The following is a 17,112-nucleotide window of genomic DNA, read 5'->3' as shown; positions in this document are numbered from 1 at the left end:
TTAAGTCAAAACCCACATAATTCTCCATCGACTGACTACAAAGCTTTAAACTCACACTATTGAACTCATCACCCTTGCTCATGTTCTTGACCACCACATATCAGAAGTTTCCAGCACTTTTTGCACTAGGTGACAATGATCCTGCCAGCCAAAAGGTCCAGTTCTGTCTAGTTCAGTTCTCAGATATTTGTAAAGTAAAATTCTGGAGAATTAAGTTTCTTTATCTTGTGGAAGGGAAAGTTTTTTTATCATCAGGTGTATTTAACCCATAAAAAACCAAGTCTCTTCTGATTTCCAGGTTTTGGCTTAGATCCTCAAGGGTATTTTTAATGAAAGCCTTTCAACTTTTGAGCAGATGTTTCAGGGAGTAAATAAATACAGTGACTACAATCCTCACACCATCAGCATAAGAAGTTAGAGCTAGGAAGAAGTAAACCCAGAGGTTTATCTAAGGTTCTCCTTAGTCTGAATATGCAGGCTGCTCAGGACTTATTATTATCTGGACTACTTCCTTCTTAATGTCCTGACCCCCATATTCCTGTATATTTGTTCTACACCTCCAGAAGAGCCTAATCCATAGGGAATACTTTTCTCAGGGATATTAGGAAAGTTAAAGCTGTATGGACATCTTCCTGGGTGCTTCGATACACCTAAGGGATGTGTCCCTTAATTCAACACGTTTTAGCTCCAATAGCTGGAGGTTCAGTCCCAGGAGACTGTAATTTTCATAATATAGCTTCTTGTATCTGCTGGAAAAAGAATAAAAGATTTTTTTTTAATTTGCCTAGATTACTGAAACCATACTCAGAAACTTATAGTTAAAAGGAAGTCCAGTTTTTCTTTCTAGTGATGACATCATATCGTTTGAGAGGAAAAAACCCTCACACTTGAAAGGTTTCAGGAAGCAGGTGGAAAGTTCATCAGCTTCAACTCATGGCCTAATTCTGTTTTTCTGAAGCTCCTTGACAGTGAGTGGCCCCATGGATCAAGAGAACAACCTGCCAGCTGCAGCCTCAGGTCTCCTTCCTTTGACGTTCACACCTCCTGCCTGGCACTGAACACACAGATCTAAATTCGTGGTTTTGCCCTGGCAGAGGCTCCAACATGCCAGGCATTTGGCAAAGAGCTCTTCTCACTGTAGCCACTGATATGGATTCAGGGGGGATGAACATTGGGCTGGCAAGAGCTCGTCTGTGCCAAACAGAGCAAGTGAGGAACTGGGATGTGAATAAGAGGGGCCTGTGGGTACTCTGATATAAAGTTTGTGTAGCTCCTTTCAACTGAAGAATTTAGAGAGATTTTTTTGCCAGATAGGCTTTTCACAGAGAAAAGTAGTTAAGATACCAGTTTTGGGTCTCTCAGGAGATGCTGAACGCTTTGTGGGATGAAGCCCTAAATCTGTCAATGGGCAATGTTAGATAGGGAGTGGTCCTGCAGCGCTATTCCCAAACCATCCCCCTTCTCACTCCACGGCCCCTTCCTGAGTTTGCTTGTTTCTAGGAATTACTGGCCTGCTGTTGAGAAATGTGGCTTTGCTCTGGTTCCCAGAACGGCCATGAAAGAACCGGGGGCATCCGCATCCACATGCGCATTCATCCGGGGAGAGGAGCTTCCCCTCACACCTGCTGCGTGGCACAAAGGACCCGGAGCCCGGCAGGGAGCATGGCCCCCGGCCTCCCTCCTTCTCTCCCTCCCTTGGATGAGGCAAACAAGTGAACAAAAGCGGGGACTTTGTCTCCCCTGTGCCTCAATACTGATGTCAGGGCCAAGGAGGAGGCAGCGAGCTCTCCTCTTTCAGCTCTCTCCCACTCTTCATCCCCACTCTGGGCTGTGCTATGTGGGCAGTCCTCCCTCCTCTCTGCCACAAAAGATTTGCACTGGGACTTCAGACCCCATCACTCACTGCCACAACCTACACAGCTTTAGCCACTTGCCTTTTCCCTTCTTTTTTGGCCCCAGTCATCAAAGCTGCTAAGACCTCTTTTAAGATTCCTAAATATCTTTGAAGTGCTTGCTTTCAGCTTTGCAACTCTCTATCTTTAGGGGAGGGCAAACTACCAGGTGAAACTCAGGTCAGCCTAATACACTTCATTTCCCTAAGCTCTCTCCACCTCTATGGAGGAGAGGGGCCCTTCATGACATCTTTCAGATTTGCTAAATTAGCCCTCTACTCTGAATCACCTTCTGAATAGGCTTGTCATGCTCCAGCAGCCACAGAGGGAGCCTAAGGACAGCCTCTGAGATTAACCTTCCACCTCACACACAGGGGTGGTGAGTACACAGCATTGAGAAACAGCATAAGAGGTTTTGAATCAAAGGTGCTAATTGTGAGTGTCTGACTAAACTACAGTACAAAGCAAAATAACGGCTGTGAAATGGTTGTTATCACTACTATTAATAACAACAGGAAATAAATTTTATTTCTGGGTTTAAGATTAGAGTGTTTTCAATCTCTCTTGATGAAATCCATCTATTCCAGGGACTTGCGGCATAAATGCTGCCAAATGAAGGTGGCTCCCTTTCCCATTGCTTTTTCTTCCTCTAAGTTTGTTTCTCTGCCTTTACTGTACCACTTTATTGTGACCCTTATGTTAAGGTCACAGAGCACTTGCTCTTTTGGGTACACACTCCACTGAAAGAAATTTTGCTGGTGATTTTCTTCCCATGCTGGTAGATAGAGCAGTGGCTTATTTAGGGAGCTTTCCTGATAAGGCAGCAAGTAGCAGTGATGATACGCAGGCACAGTTTAAACTTAACTACTTACAGAACAATCTTTATCACAGGCAGCATGCGTTTTGTCTTTGTGACACTCAGCTGTGCAGGTGGCTTGATGGACCCCTGTCATCAAAGGAGGACAATAGCAAAGAGAACAAATGTTGTGCTTCACTCCCAGCTAAGGATAAAAGGGAACCTTGACCTGCCACTCCATGGGTATTTGCACTGGGAAGCATCCTGTTGAATCAGTAGGACTACCTGCTGCACATAAAACACAGCACTTGTGCAAATTGCTCCAGGACTGAGATATTATGGATTTTCAAATCTTTAGACATGACATTATGAGCCTCAAGACATTTCTCCAGGTTGAAAACAGGCCGTTTCACATTCAGAATATATCAAAAATCAGGCCTGGAATTTAACATTAATCTTTTTAAGTACATCTTGTCAGACAGGAGAAAACTCCAGCAGTTCCATCAACTGCCCAGGTAATCCTGGTTGTGAGAAGTGACTCTTCAAACACTGACTCTTCAACACTTCAGGCCCTCATTTGTCTATGTCTGACGTGTACCTAGTTTTTTGTTGTGTTGATCTATACACATCAGGGATTCTGTTCCCACCTGCCAAAATCACCTCTCCTCCTCAAGATTTCTTTCCAAAATTCCCAGCCCCACAGAAGTTTGGAGGCTGGAGCATCATGAACTGCACTTGACCATGGTTAAGATCCATATGGGGTCATGACTCGGTCCCATGAGCACCTGAAGTGCTATATAATGAATAACAGAAATGTAAGAATTAACGTAACAAAAAAGCTAAAGTTTTCAGACAGAAAAAAAATGTAAGGAAGTGAGTGTGTCCCTGTGTGTGTGCATGGGCAACCAGAATGCATTTAAGCATTAATTACAGTTCTACCCTCTGCATGATCAGATGGCTGATGAATTACAAGCAGGTTTTTCACTTCAGCTGCAGTAATGTATAGGTTGAAGCCCTGGGGTCTTACAGTTCTCAAAGTGGTTTCCACACTCCTAATGGCTACTTTGGCATGGAATTCTTGTCCCACTCACCCTTCTTGCATCCATAGACCCATTTAATGTGCCACCATACTCAGAAGTTTGGGGCAGAGTGATAGAAGAACTTGAGTCTTTTCTGCACAAATTCTTCTCCATTCATGTACTCTACACAGAACAGAAAGAGGCCATGTAAAGACAGAGACAGCCTTTCATAACCCTATTCCATGAAGGCAACAGAGACCTGTGTGCCCTGGATGATGGAACTTTGGGAAGCTCAGAATGACTTGAAGAAAACCCTCAGCCTTACTGATGGGATTAGATTTCTCATGAAAGAACAAGAACATCTTAAAACTTCCTCATTACTCAGTAACTTAAAACTGCAACTCACTGCCAAGGAACATATTAAAAAGGAATTAAAATTTTTCTGTTGCAATTAAACAACAGTGAGTACTTGGCCTTCCTTCCAATGACAGGATTTAGGTTGCTGAGTCCATGAGTGGTTTGAAGAATGCACTGTCAGTTTTCATACCTTATGATCCTTTACTTTCTTCCAAACAATTTCAAAAGATTGTATAAATCTTCTAGTCTTGTAAACAGTGTGAAGCATCTCCCTCTTTTGGCTGTGAGTGATGGGATGACTTGTATGGGGTAATTAATTATTCTAACATTTTAGCTAGTAGTTGGACACAGAAACAAAACCAGGAAAAGTATTTGGAAAGGAAATTAGATTTAGGAAAAATGGGTAATGAAAGAAAAGAAAGGAGACATACACTGAAAATTACCTGAATTTTTGCCTAATTCTATTTAGTCCATTAATGTCATTTAACTTTTTTGCTCCACTCTTGGTGCTTAATCACCTCTCACTAAACACACAGATTCATTAAAGACACTGTTAACGTAAAACAACTGAGCATGACAGGACTGGGAATAAGGTTTTTCTACAACTTAGATGATAATTTTTTTTTTAAATGAGATCAAACTCCTAAACTGTAACCCATCATTATGTCAATATTGTGCAGGCTGAAATAGCTGTATACTGCAACAAGCTGCTTTCTAGAACTGGCAGGTGTCAGGAACTTGGGGCAGACTTCAGTCTGCACAAACCAAAGAGGTGTTTTCTTTTAGAATCATTTTCTGAAAGATTTCTTTCTATACCAACTAAAACTTTTCCTGAAATAATCAAAAGAAAAGTGTTTCTGTGACAAGCAACACCTATAGCTCAGTGGGAAATTAGTACAATAAGAAAAGACCACTAAGAACTCTTGAAATTAATTTAAGAATGTTCTGAAGTCCCCTCCTCCTCTCCCAGTTTCCACAACCAAATGAGAACACCACACTTTTGTGTATTAGTTTATTTAATTCTTTATCGCCACTAAGAGCAAGTAAATTATGTTGATACAATTGGTAAACATATACATTTGCTAGAGCCTCCCACAATCCCACAGAGCTAAGGGAAACATTAAGGGTTGTTACAGGTTTAATGCTTTCATTCTACAATACGGATATATGGCTTTCATACAAGTTTAAAAAAATCAAAAAGGTAACACACTGCTAGCTTACAAAATCAATATACAAACTGGAAAAAAAAAAAAAAAAGGAAAAGGAATAGGAAAAGAGAGTAACCCATGAGAAGATACCATATAGCACTGGTTTAATAGATATATACAGAATTAGAAATCCATTGAACACGACAGTCAGGCTTTAATTTGTTATTTCAGCTTTCATTACTTCTTTCTGTTTAACGCCCAAACTACAAGTATTAAAATGATTTCTGTTTTATTTTTTTTCCACCTTTTTGCTTTCCATTTTCCACACTTTTTATTGGCAGAGAAAAGCCTTTTTCTGCCTAGGTTTCTATGTTTACACCTAACTGAAGAAGTTTGTCCACTTTGAAGCTTTGAACAAAGCCATTCCATATACCTGGTGTGACAGAAGAGAACATCACTCTGACACTAAGCCCTACCAGCCATTTCACTGGCATGTGTTTTGCATTTTCCTGGGACACAGCTGTCCTTAAACTGCTATGCTGGCAAGTGGGAAGAAGCTTAGCTCTTCCTATTTACTACTCTTGTGTCCTTGTGTAAATAACAACAGAGGACAAAAAGCTGTTCCACTTCTACTTCAGCTTGAAAACATGGCAGCACTAGTTGTGAGACATGTTTTGAGTTACAGATGCACTTTTTTTTGTTATTTGCTTCCCTGTATATATGGATATATACATATATATGGAGTATGTATGCACGTATATTTAAAGAGCTGCTGTGTCTGATCCTGACATCCCCATTAGGTGCTTTCTATTTTTTCAAAATGCTGCAGTACTAGCCTGCCTCTGCTTCAGGTCATTTCAGCAATCACAACACACTCTGGATTATCAGAGCCATTTCCTTCAGCTGTAAAAATCTAGATAACTACATCAGTATAATATGGGAAGTGCAGTGAAAGACCTTACGAAGAAGTTAAATAATGTCCTATTGTTAGGTAGATTAGGGTGAGAGAATTCAAACAGCATAGTTGAATGAAAGTGGATATGGACAGAGGTTATCCATGTTCCTAGCTTTACATCACAGAATTCAGGGCCAAAGCTTTTGTACAGCCCTTACCTTTGAACAACCGTCTGAAATCAGAATGCTTGGGAGCCTCTGTTCTATCTCATTCGTAAATTCATACACTGGACACGTCCTTTCAGTTTTGTTGTGGGTTTTGCTTGTTATTATGTTTTTGAAAGAAAGGAGTAAGAACTGTAGGGACAATTTTTTTCCTAGGCAACTCTCTCAAAGCCAGACAATTTAAAGGCTACAAGATACCTATTGAGTTTTTGGCCAGCTGTGACCCCCAAGACATTCCACATTTAAATGGCAAGCTGCAGAAAGGGTCAAAGGGTTGCACAGCCCCACCAATGAGATAATAATAATTGAATATAGTTGGATTCCTATGCTTCTCTTGTAATATCTCATTGCTGCTCAGTTCAGAGGCATGAGGCCACAAGGCAGACTGCCATTTTTAAAGAGTAGCAAAAAGGAAACATCAGGAAAATTAGACTACACCATCATTTAGTTTTGGTCCAAAAGCACACAAAGATATCTGCTTCTATAAAGAAGATTATCAAGACCTTCTCCAAGTGGAATACCCATAGGCTGGAAGAGGCTCTCTACATAATCTACTTTGGCCAGGAAAGTCTTCCACTGTCCCTAAAGCTCCATGCACTACGTCTCTTCTTTTTAATTTGATGCTAAAAGAGGACACAGTGGGAAAGCATGCAGCTTCTTATCACTGCTTATCTTGCTAAGGTGTTTTTCTGTTCGAAGGCAAGCACTCTTTCATCACTGTCTCTTAATTTTCGATCAAATGGGATGCATTACTGTCCTCTAGGAAGCCTTCCCCAAGCTGAGCTGTGACAAAGGTTTTACCAGCAAGACATCTTCCCACTGAATCCAGGGAATCTCTTTGTTCATTCTCTTATTTCCTTGCTCATTGTCATCGTCTTAATCAATAAGTTGCAACTGTGTCTTTTAATCTTAGAAGGACACTGACAAATACCTGATGGTAGGGGCTTGCTGGGCCTGTTTTTCAACAATCCAGCAAGAAACAGAAAACACAACCTCAAGCAAAGGGAAGGAAAAGCAGTTTCTGTAGAAGTCTGACTGAGAAGTAGAGTGCCTTACAAACATTACAACTACCAACATTATCAAAATTAAGGATGAATGGAGGAAGGCAGAGAACAAGGATAATATGTCCCCACAAAGAAGAGAACACAGTCAGAAGTTCACAGAAGATGGTGTCCTAGAGAGTTGAAAAGATGGCATATGAGATACCAACCTCCACTGACATACTGCTTTCTCTTCCTGTAATAATTTCAGAGCTGTGCAACACTATTGTGTCATGTCAAAATGGTGTATTTCACCAATATTATGCTTTAGAAAAGTGGCTGATTTACATCATTAATGTTGTTACATTTCCTAGACTGAAGGCAAGTCAGGTTGCCTTTTCTATCACCCTCATCATTGACGTTAAACAGAGGAAGTTCATCAGATGTTATGGGAATCCATTAAGAAAAAAACAAAAAAACACCAAAAGGAGAATGCTATACAATGTCTATCTTCAAATGCTCCCTGCTAGCAGCTTGGTTAGTTTCAGGAGCATTATAGGTCTGTTCACATGAACAGGCTCTGTAAGTATGACCTTCCCCATAGTTCATCCTAACAGTCCTTGCTTTATTTGAATTGTTCATTGCCACATGCCAAATGGTGAAGGATATAAACCAAAGTTAAAGAAATTCCTTGTGTTCTCCTGTCAACATCATCATAACTTGCACTCCTGAACCAGAAAAGACAGTTATACTAATGTCTCCCTTTGATGCTGCCTCCTGGTGGACACCTTCTTTTGAGGTTGGAATGGGACTTCTCTGTCCTTTTAGTGATACTCTACTTTTGATTAGTTTTTATTAAGGCACAAATCAAGCAAAGCATAAAACAAATGTGCCAGTGAGAAATTCTGCCTTCTCTAATTGAGAAGCATGCAAAAGAATTTGTAAAATATGCTCCAGACTTCATATCTGTCTTTTCTTGACAAAGTCTCCAACACTGTTGATATGTTCTATAATTATTGTTCTTTCATTTCTCCTAATTCTTCTCCTTCGAAAAACAGTACAGTCCAGAATGTTATGATGGAATTAGATGAGAATCATTAAATTACAGCTTGGTATCTACTTGCATGTACAAGTGTTTTCCCTTTCTGGAGCCTTTTTGCTGCACTTAAGTGTGTTAATTACGTCAGGCTAACAAGCCATGATTCTCTTTCAAGATGAACACTTCTATTAGAAAATGCTCCAAACCTCAAATATTGTTTTGGATCAAGATACAGACAGTCCTAAGTGCTTAGAAGCATGGCTTAGCCTAGATAAAGAGAAGGGAGCTATACTCAAGTTCCCAATAATTTTAACTTGTGAGAATCCAGCATCTGTATGGAGATTCATTCTTAGGTGATGATCAGCAGCTCAGCTCTCTCTTTACCAAGAGATTTGAGTATCAGAAAAAGGCTGACATATTATACCATATTATAGAAGTAGAAAATGAAGACAAAAACCATTTCTCAAGAGGGACATTCATGAAATAAGCTTCAGTCTGTTAAACTAGCTAAGCAAAACATCTATACTAAATCATTTTCCACTGTAGCAGGATAGCACCAAGAGGGCAAAACACGTATTTCATCTGAAGTAGCCGCCCTCACAGCACTGTCAGACAAGCTTGCTCTCCCAAAGGAGGGAGGGTAGATGATCTGAAAGAAAATAAGGAGGAATTTCAAAATTACTCAAGTGAAAACTGAGCAAGATGAGGTGGGAAGAGGTTTTGTTCAGATATTTGCCTCTTGCTTTCTTTATAATGCCACTAGTGAAGCAACTCTTTCTGTTAGGTACCAGGTACATCTTTTCAGAGCTGCTCTGACTGATCTATCCTATTCAACATTCCTCTGTGTTCTGCCATGAATTACTTTTATCATCTGCATAGCCAGAGTTTCCACGGAATGCTTTCTGCTGATTTATTGAAATTTTCATTCATTGGATATGAGCTATGACAGATACAACTCCAATTAATGTCAACAGTAAGATGCCAATATAGATCCAATTAACTGTGGCTGAGTCATGCAGAGGAAGTTTTCTGCTGTTTCACACTCTCTGCTACCAGGACTGTTGAGCTTTCTTCTGGTCCTAACATGGCATTTTTTTTGTTTATTTCTTTGCTTTCTGTAAACCCTCTCCATGGAGGCCCTACACCACCATTGCAACAATGGGACCTTGATTGGCCTCCTTCAAAAAATATTGATTATGTTCCTTTAACAAGTCAGATGGGCAGTCAATCTTAAAGGCTAGAAAGTGTCAGAGGAAACACAGGGGAATTTATTTCCTTCTTACTCATGGGAGTGGAAATCAGAAATCACACCTAAGATTTACTGAAGGACAGTCAAGCTGTTGGCCTCAGCGTCATTCCCAGCTCTTGCCAGCTCCCTGTGAAAAGTGAACTACATGTGTAAGACAATGGTGCAACAGTGTTACACTCAAAGTTGAACCACTTTAAGTGAACTGATGCAGCATTTGGACAGACAGACCTTTGGTGAGTTAAAAAGCTTCTTTCTGCCTTTGCTTTCGATCAGACCTACCAATGCATGAGTTTAACCAGAGGCACAAGCACTGGTAGACCTGCGTAGACCATGAACAAACAAAATAGTACCCAGAACCACCTAAATATGAGACTTTATGCTGTATATTGGATTTGGTCATTGCATGTCCACCATGTTTGGGACATTTTAACTATACCACTGGCTCAGGTATGTGTAACAGCGGAGTCAAAATAACAAGGAAAAGAATACAGACTGCAAAACACACCCAAGGAGTCTGGGAACTACTGTTGCTAATCTATCTTGAGCTATGTGCAGCCTTGGCTAGCTGGCTTCAAAAGGGTTTGGGAATGTCTACAGAAGGACTTGCCTCACTGTGAGTTCAGATTAGCCATATTCTTCGTGTGAGAAAAAAGAGGGCAAGCTCCACAATTTAATTTGTTATTGATTGCTTTTTAATTTTTTTTTAAATTTTTTTTTGCATAGAAAATGGGGAGTGGTAAACAAGTCTAGAAGAAGATTCTCATCTTATCTACAAGCTGATCCCAAGAAAGCAAAGTGATTTATTCAGATGAACACAGCCTGCTGCAGCTTCGCTGAAGTCAGTGGGTATCTGTAGAACAAGGGAAACAATTCCTCCTGACCAGCAGGCAAGCCTGCAGCCTACACAAATGGTAAAGCTTATGTCTTGCTGTTGAGTTTTAACTTTTGGAGTTTAGATGTATTTAATTGAAGTAAATTTGGGCACTGAAGTCCCTTATGTTTCCTCTAAAAAATCTGGTCTGTTGGTTGTTTAGTTTGGTAGACAACCCTTTACCTGGGGACAGACCAGCCCTTTGTCAGATCTTTTCTCTACTTTTGACTTTTCTCAGGACTTACAACTGAGAATAGGTAAAACTGAACAAACTGAAAAGCAGCTGGTTATATTTGTTTTTGTTTTTCTTTCTTTTCCATGCAGACCATTAAAAAAAAAAAACCCTCACAAAATTTTTTATTTTCACCGAGTTTTTCCAAGAACTTTTTGATTATATAAAAACGGAAGAAAGCAAAAGGTACTGGTCTTATATTTCCCTTCAGCTTTACTAACAGAGAAACAAAGAATAATTTCATTCCTATTGGTTTCAAGTCCCACAAACCGTCCCCTTCTTGATCAAAAATGTGAACTATCTGTAACTGTTTCCAAATAGATTTCTTCTGTTCCTTCCCACTAGATGTACTATTTTTCAACCACCTAACATTAAAATAAACAGGAAGATCCCCGCTGATACAAAAGGGAGTTGGGTCAGGCAGAATTGCAACAATTTGAATTGGACTTTTATGAAAAGGATATTCTCCCTTCTGGTAAAATAAACAAATAAAAGAAAGCCTTTTTCAGCTTTTATAGGCAAAACAGAGGTCACTGCCATCCACAAATGTTGATATGCTAAAAAGATGGAAAGTTTTGATATCGTTCTACTTGGAAAAAACACTGCTGGAAAATTGTGAAAAATTAGGAAAAATTATCCAGCTGGTGAAAGATTACAGATTTTTTACTGCCAACATTCAAAATATGGCTAAGGATAGGGGTGCTACTGGATTTTACCCAAAGATAGAGGCATTTTGCAATGACTGTGTACCACACATCAAAAAAATTCAATGCCTGGAAATACCCAACAAAATGCCCCCATCCTCTCCTGAAAGAAATACTTCACACAGTTATCCAGATGTAATATGAAGTTAAGAAACAAGTATGTGTTTTGTCAGATATAAGGTCCCAATCCTAAATATAATTGCATCCAGCTAGACTCCTATGCTCACAGAGGACTTCCTGGCTTCAGCGGAGCTCCAAACTCAGGTTTGGGTTCTGCTTGCAGTGAGTAATTACCAGATTGAGACCTATGGCAAGACTTGAGAAAAAAGTATTTTCAAAACGTCTACATCATTCAATATACAATAGGCATAATTTTCTAAATGAGTTTGGAGTCCTTTGTTACAGGCCTCTAAAAATTGTTGTTAGGGTTATACATTAAAAATACTAAAGTAATAAAAAAAAGGATATTTTTTTTCTGTGTTTGCTTGTTTCCTTCTATGGTACCATTAAGCTATAAATAATTTTAGGATAAAATGCCTAGGTATAAATGAAACTGTTAACTGATCATGTTTGCTGATGTCCCTTTCTCACATTGCCCAAGTTGGCTCCATTAATCCAGCATCTTCTCTTGTTTCTTGCCTTCCTTTTTCTTCTTCTTGGATTCTGTCAAGACAACAATAACCACAAAAGAATCAATGTTTAGCAGCCACTGCAATAAATTCCAATACCCCTGAGAGTTCCCCTTGTTTTCTCTGTCCATGTAAGCCCTAATTTTCTTCCCTTGTTCTGAACAAAGGAAGTGGAAAAGGGAGGAAAAGAAGGAAAAAAAGGAGCTATCAAGGCACTAGAGGAGATGGAAAGGTGGATGCATGTCCTTTTCAGAATTTTGTCTCTCTGAGTATCTGCTCCTGTTTGGCATGCAAATCATTGTCTCAGGAACTTGCTTGGAAAATAAGAAAACAGCAGGCAGCTCCTGGAGAAACCAGGTCATGGCTCAGTGGAGAGCTGGAAGAAAGCTCTGCACACACTACCCACACACACACCCCTCCCTTGCTTCCTTTCTATTTCATTGTTAGTCTTTGGCTTTCCCTGAATATCAGAGCAACTCCAGAGTGTGGTGAGAAAGCTCACTTGTTTCTTCAGCTTCTCTGTTGCCAACCCTTTCCCCTTTGTCTGGGACAAACACCTACGTATGCCTGAGAGGCAACTCAAGTTTGGCCTGGAGTGTCCAGCCAGTTGGTACCCAGAGGACTGGGAGGGGACTTGGGGCTTTTCTGATTAATTCGGGGTAAATAAGGAAATAATGGGAAGGAACAAGTGGAACTTTATACATTATGCCATCATCTATGGTAATTTCCAACATACTATAGTCGTGTGGTGGTGTACAGGAAGAGGAAATTCAGAGATGAGCCTGAAAATTAATATGAATTATAAGGATTAAGTACTATTGCATCACATGTCACATCACAACGGAGGAAAATTAATAAATCCCTGTGGATATCACCACAAAACACAGGTATTACAGAGATAAAAACTGAATTTCTATGAAGAATCTTTCCTGTAACCAAAAGAGAAAGTAGAGTCTTGTTTGCCTTAACCCAGATTTCACTTTCCTCCTTTGGTTTTTCCTTCTCAAAAAAACCCACCACCACCCCAAAAAAACCCCTAACCAAACCAAAACACACAAAACCCCCACCCAAAATCAAATAAACCAACAAAGCAATCTGTGCCTAAATAGCAAATATTGCTGTGAATAAGAAGACAAGCACTAGACCTTAAGATGGAAATCTTTGTGAATACGATTCTCAGTACCCTGACTGGGTTGGGTAACGCAGACCAAGAAACAATCAGCTCTGGTAAAACCAAAATCAGCTTACTTGAAGTAGTGGATTTTCCATCCCTGGAGATATTTAAAAAGAGACTGGATGTGGCACTCAGTGCCATGGTCTGGGAACTGCAGCGGTAGTGGATCAAGGGTTGGACTTGATGATCTCTGAGGTCCCTTCCAACCCAGCCAATTCTATGATTCTAAGACCAAAGGAGCCACACTGACATATTTCAACTATGGACAGGGCCAAGGTACCTCCACCAGAAGGCAGACTTGCACATTTCTCTGATTGTTGTTTTTCTGTGTGTGTGTTTCATACCAAGATTTTTTTCTTCATCTTTTTAACAAGACAAAAATTGCTTCTAATAATACTTTAGTCAAAGCAAAACAAAATACCAATTTTACCTTTAGTCACATGATCTGCTCTACATTCTCTTTCCCTCAAAAACTTTGCTTAAACTGTAAAGGGATAATGCCTTAAAAAAAAAAAAAAAAAAAAAAAAAAAAGAGAAAAGAATACAGTGTGTTTTGATCTGCAAATGTGACAATTAACTATAATTCCTCTTCTCCCTGCTTTTTATATGTGTCTGTGCATACCCCACAGTCCTGAGATATTCCTAGAATTCAGCACTGTATTACAACCTCTAAATCCAAAGTGACATTTTTTAGATTTACTTTCAGCTAAAACTTTTTTCCCTCTACAAATTTTTCTGTCTACCCTCCTATCTTTTTTTCCCCATGCCCTCCACTTCATCTAATTTTCTCTCCTCATCACTGACCATCCTGGATTCTGTACCAATTGCAGTCTCTCTTGCAATCCCCTTACCCCCAGCACCGCTTTCTCTGAAAGCAACAGCTGCATTTAATCAATCAGATTGGCACTTGAATCTTTAAAATCTATTTAGGCACAGCCCAAGCAGAAAGGCACTCTCCACAGTTCAACTAAATTTACTGAAAGCAGAAGAGATACATTTGTGTGGGATCACAGGACTCTACTGAAGAGTATCTGCAGCTCACAGTCAGGGTCAAGTCACCACCAGGAGAGGGTTTTTGGTCTGGATTTGTGTGATCACATCACGTACCTGTCCTCAAAGACCATCTGCCTTGCACTCGACTTGAGGTACCAGACACCCCACTGTTTATTCATCTGCACTTGGCCCATGTGGGTCAGCACTTGCTCCTGTTAGCAAAAGCTCAATTCTCACTGTTGTCTACCTTGTGATAATCTGTGTATCATCCAAATTGCCAAACTTGGCTACCTACAAAGATAAGGGATGCTGCTTAATTCCTCATGAATCCTTATATGTGGGACATAATTCCTCTCACACCACAACAGCTTAATCTTTTAGACAGGTAAGCTGTACTGATGTAAAGCACATTTGCTCCATGAAATAACATACATCCTCAGAGTTGTGGCAATTAAAAAAAAAAACAAAAACTGCCCAAATATTTCCTGGGCCTTAGGCTCTATTAAAAAATCCTGTCACAAACACAAATACCTAGGTACTTATCCATGAAAATTTTGCTGCCCATGGCCTCATGCACAAGTCTGTTCGCAGCTATTCTCCACCTGGTTTGACCATGGTCAGGCTACAGGCTACAGTATATCCATGGCTAACAAAGTATAAAATTTCTACAAGATGTATTATATTCACATTTCCTCATTGCTCAGAGCTACTCTTTGCATCTCTGCCATTCACACTTTCATTGTCCTTATCTCTGTTCACCCTGCACCGGTACTTCAACTTTTACAACATGCTACCCCGTCAGCTCATACACCCACACTCAGATTCATTTCACCCTCATCACTTGGCCTGTCAGCACTTCTCTTCCCAAGGAAACCGGGCTTGACTGAAAGGGTCAGAACTGCTACCATGCTAAAAAACCCTAACTAGTTGGGAGTACAATGCCAATTACCTGAAAGCTCAGCAGTCCCATGCCCCAGCACCAGCTGCAGGTATCTACTAGTTAAGTGAAGGAAAGATCCCCTAGATATATTCTTAAGAATCATCACATTCAGATTTCTCTTCCATATGTGAAAATTACCCAAGTTCAATTCCACTTAGAACAGACTGATGCAAGACCTATCCCTGTGGTTCCAGCCTGCCATCAGAAATTACAGTAACCTGTCAATCAGTGCCCACTGAAACAGTCTTTACCATGGGGAAGCCACTATGATGTTTTCCACATTTCACTGGCTCTGCAAAGAAGCTTTATCTTGGCAATACTCACTGCTGAGCCAGAAAGAAGCAAGAAAAGCAACATGGTGAGCAGGGACTGCCCTGAGCAGAACATTGCCATCTGCAAGTACTCTGGTTCAACAGCAGCCCCCTTCACCTTACCCACCTGATTAATGTAATATTTGCAAAGGCAGAGCTGGGGATCTGTGCATCAGCTGTGCACTGGATACAGGGAATGTATTTGCTACAGACAAGTGCTACCAATAACAGCAAGAGCCATTATGATGAGATGACCTGACCAGATAAAATCCAGGTTCCCATCAGACCACACAGAATTTTAATTTTAATCTGAATCTGCTCATACCATCTGCTTTAAAGCTAGGCAATCAGGTCTTTTCAGTGCTGAGCCAAACACCAGTCATAGGGATCTTTATGAGCTACCTTGAGTTCAGGATCCAGGAAGAAAGAAGCAAAGTGAAAAGCAGAATGAAAACCCTGGATTTTGGAAGAGCAGGCTTTGGCTAGTCCAGGGACTTGCTCAGCAGGTCTAAGTGGCTAACCACGACAGAATTATCCTACAGGACACATCTCTCCTGTGGGCCACTAACTGGATCATCTCAGTATTGAACTTTATGATGAGAAGGTAAATCCATTTGATACGTACAACTAAACGCATGAACTTGAATGCCTCACCCAATGTATGTCTCCTGCAGATACCAAAAGCAGGGTCAGCACTGAGGTGGGAGAGGGTGTTATCACTCACTGTTTCTCAACACTCAAGGTGAGCAGGCTGTGCAGAGGAGGGAACAGGCAAGGGCAGCTCTTTGCCTACTGCTCTGAATGTGCTGGGTGTGTTCCTGCTCCAGCCAAACTCTTCTCCCACCTCCAGCAGGGCTCAACCCACAGCCACACTGAGGAAGGCAGCAGCAGGAGCAACACCTTTGCCACTCTGGACCAATCTTCCTTCACCAAACATTTGGCTTTATGATCCCTGGGCATCCTCATATCAAAGCAGAAGTACAAGAAGAGTGAGCTACATATGCTTTAGCATTACTGAGGATGACAAAACAGTCTTCAATTTTTGTGCCTTTTTTACAGAGGACGCTTTCCTCCATCACTTTTACTCCACAGGGAGAGGCTGCCTCATGGTGCTCTTGCTCAGATGGAGGCCAGAGCACACTGGAATTGGAAATTCAGCATACCTGGCAGTCCTGCAGAGCACAGCCACCAAGCACAGCCATCCCACTCCCCTCTGAACTCCAGAGCACTTCCAGCAAGATAAAAGTCCTCAAGCTACGTTGCTCAAATACCCCTGCAAGAGGGAACTGTGGCATTGTACACACACTGCATTATCTAATCATTTGTCACCTGAACAGCCCTATGAATATCTGTGTGCCTAAGAACTGTCTACAGGATTAAAAAGTGTGTGGTCATGAATTAGCACTGGGCACAATTCAGTGGGTCCATGATGACTGCTTACAAAAAATCCAGTGAGGATCTGACTGAGTAAACAAATCAGTCTGATAAGTAGAAGTTTACCTATGCAACTTGGAATGGCAGCAACCCTCTCTAAATAGCTGTCTTTAGTCTGTAGCCTCATTCTTACTGTTCAAGCAGCAAAGGAAAGTAATCATGGTGAACAGAAGCCACATTCCACTTGAAGCCACTCTTAATTATAAAGCACAAAAGGGAAAGAAT

General features: G+C 40.7%; 1 protein-coding gene across 1 annotated transcript in view; it reads right to left on the bottom strand.

Annotated features, from left to right (window-relative positions):
• Window positions 1–5,062: 5,062 nt before the first annotated feature.
• PTN (pleiotrophin) overlaps window positions 5,063–17,112 on the bottom strand; it is a 79,385-nt gene continuing 67,335 nt past the window's right edge. The window contains exon 5 of the mRNA XM_030467929.1: window positions 5,063–12,069. Coding sequence (XP_030323789.1) covers window positions 12,017–12,069 — 53 coding nt within the window. The 3' untranslated portion in view covers window positions 5,063–12,016. The remainder of the gene's footprint in view (window positions 12,070–17,112) is intronic.

Source organism: Calypte anna, chromosome 1 (assembly GCF_003957555.1).
Source record: "Calypte anna isolate BGI_N300 chromosome 1, bCalAnn1_v1.p, whole genome shotgun sequence".
NCBI classification, from domain to species: Eukaryota; Metazoa; Chordata; class Aves; order Apodiformes; family Trochilidae; genus Calypte; species Calypte anna.
The sequence above is the reverse complement of the archived record's forward strand: the minus strand, read 5'-3'. Positions and strand labels throughout refer to the sequence as shown.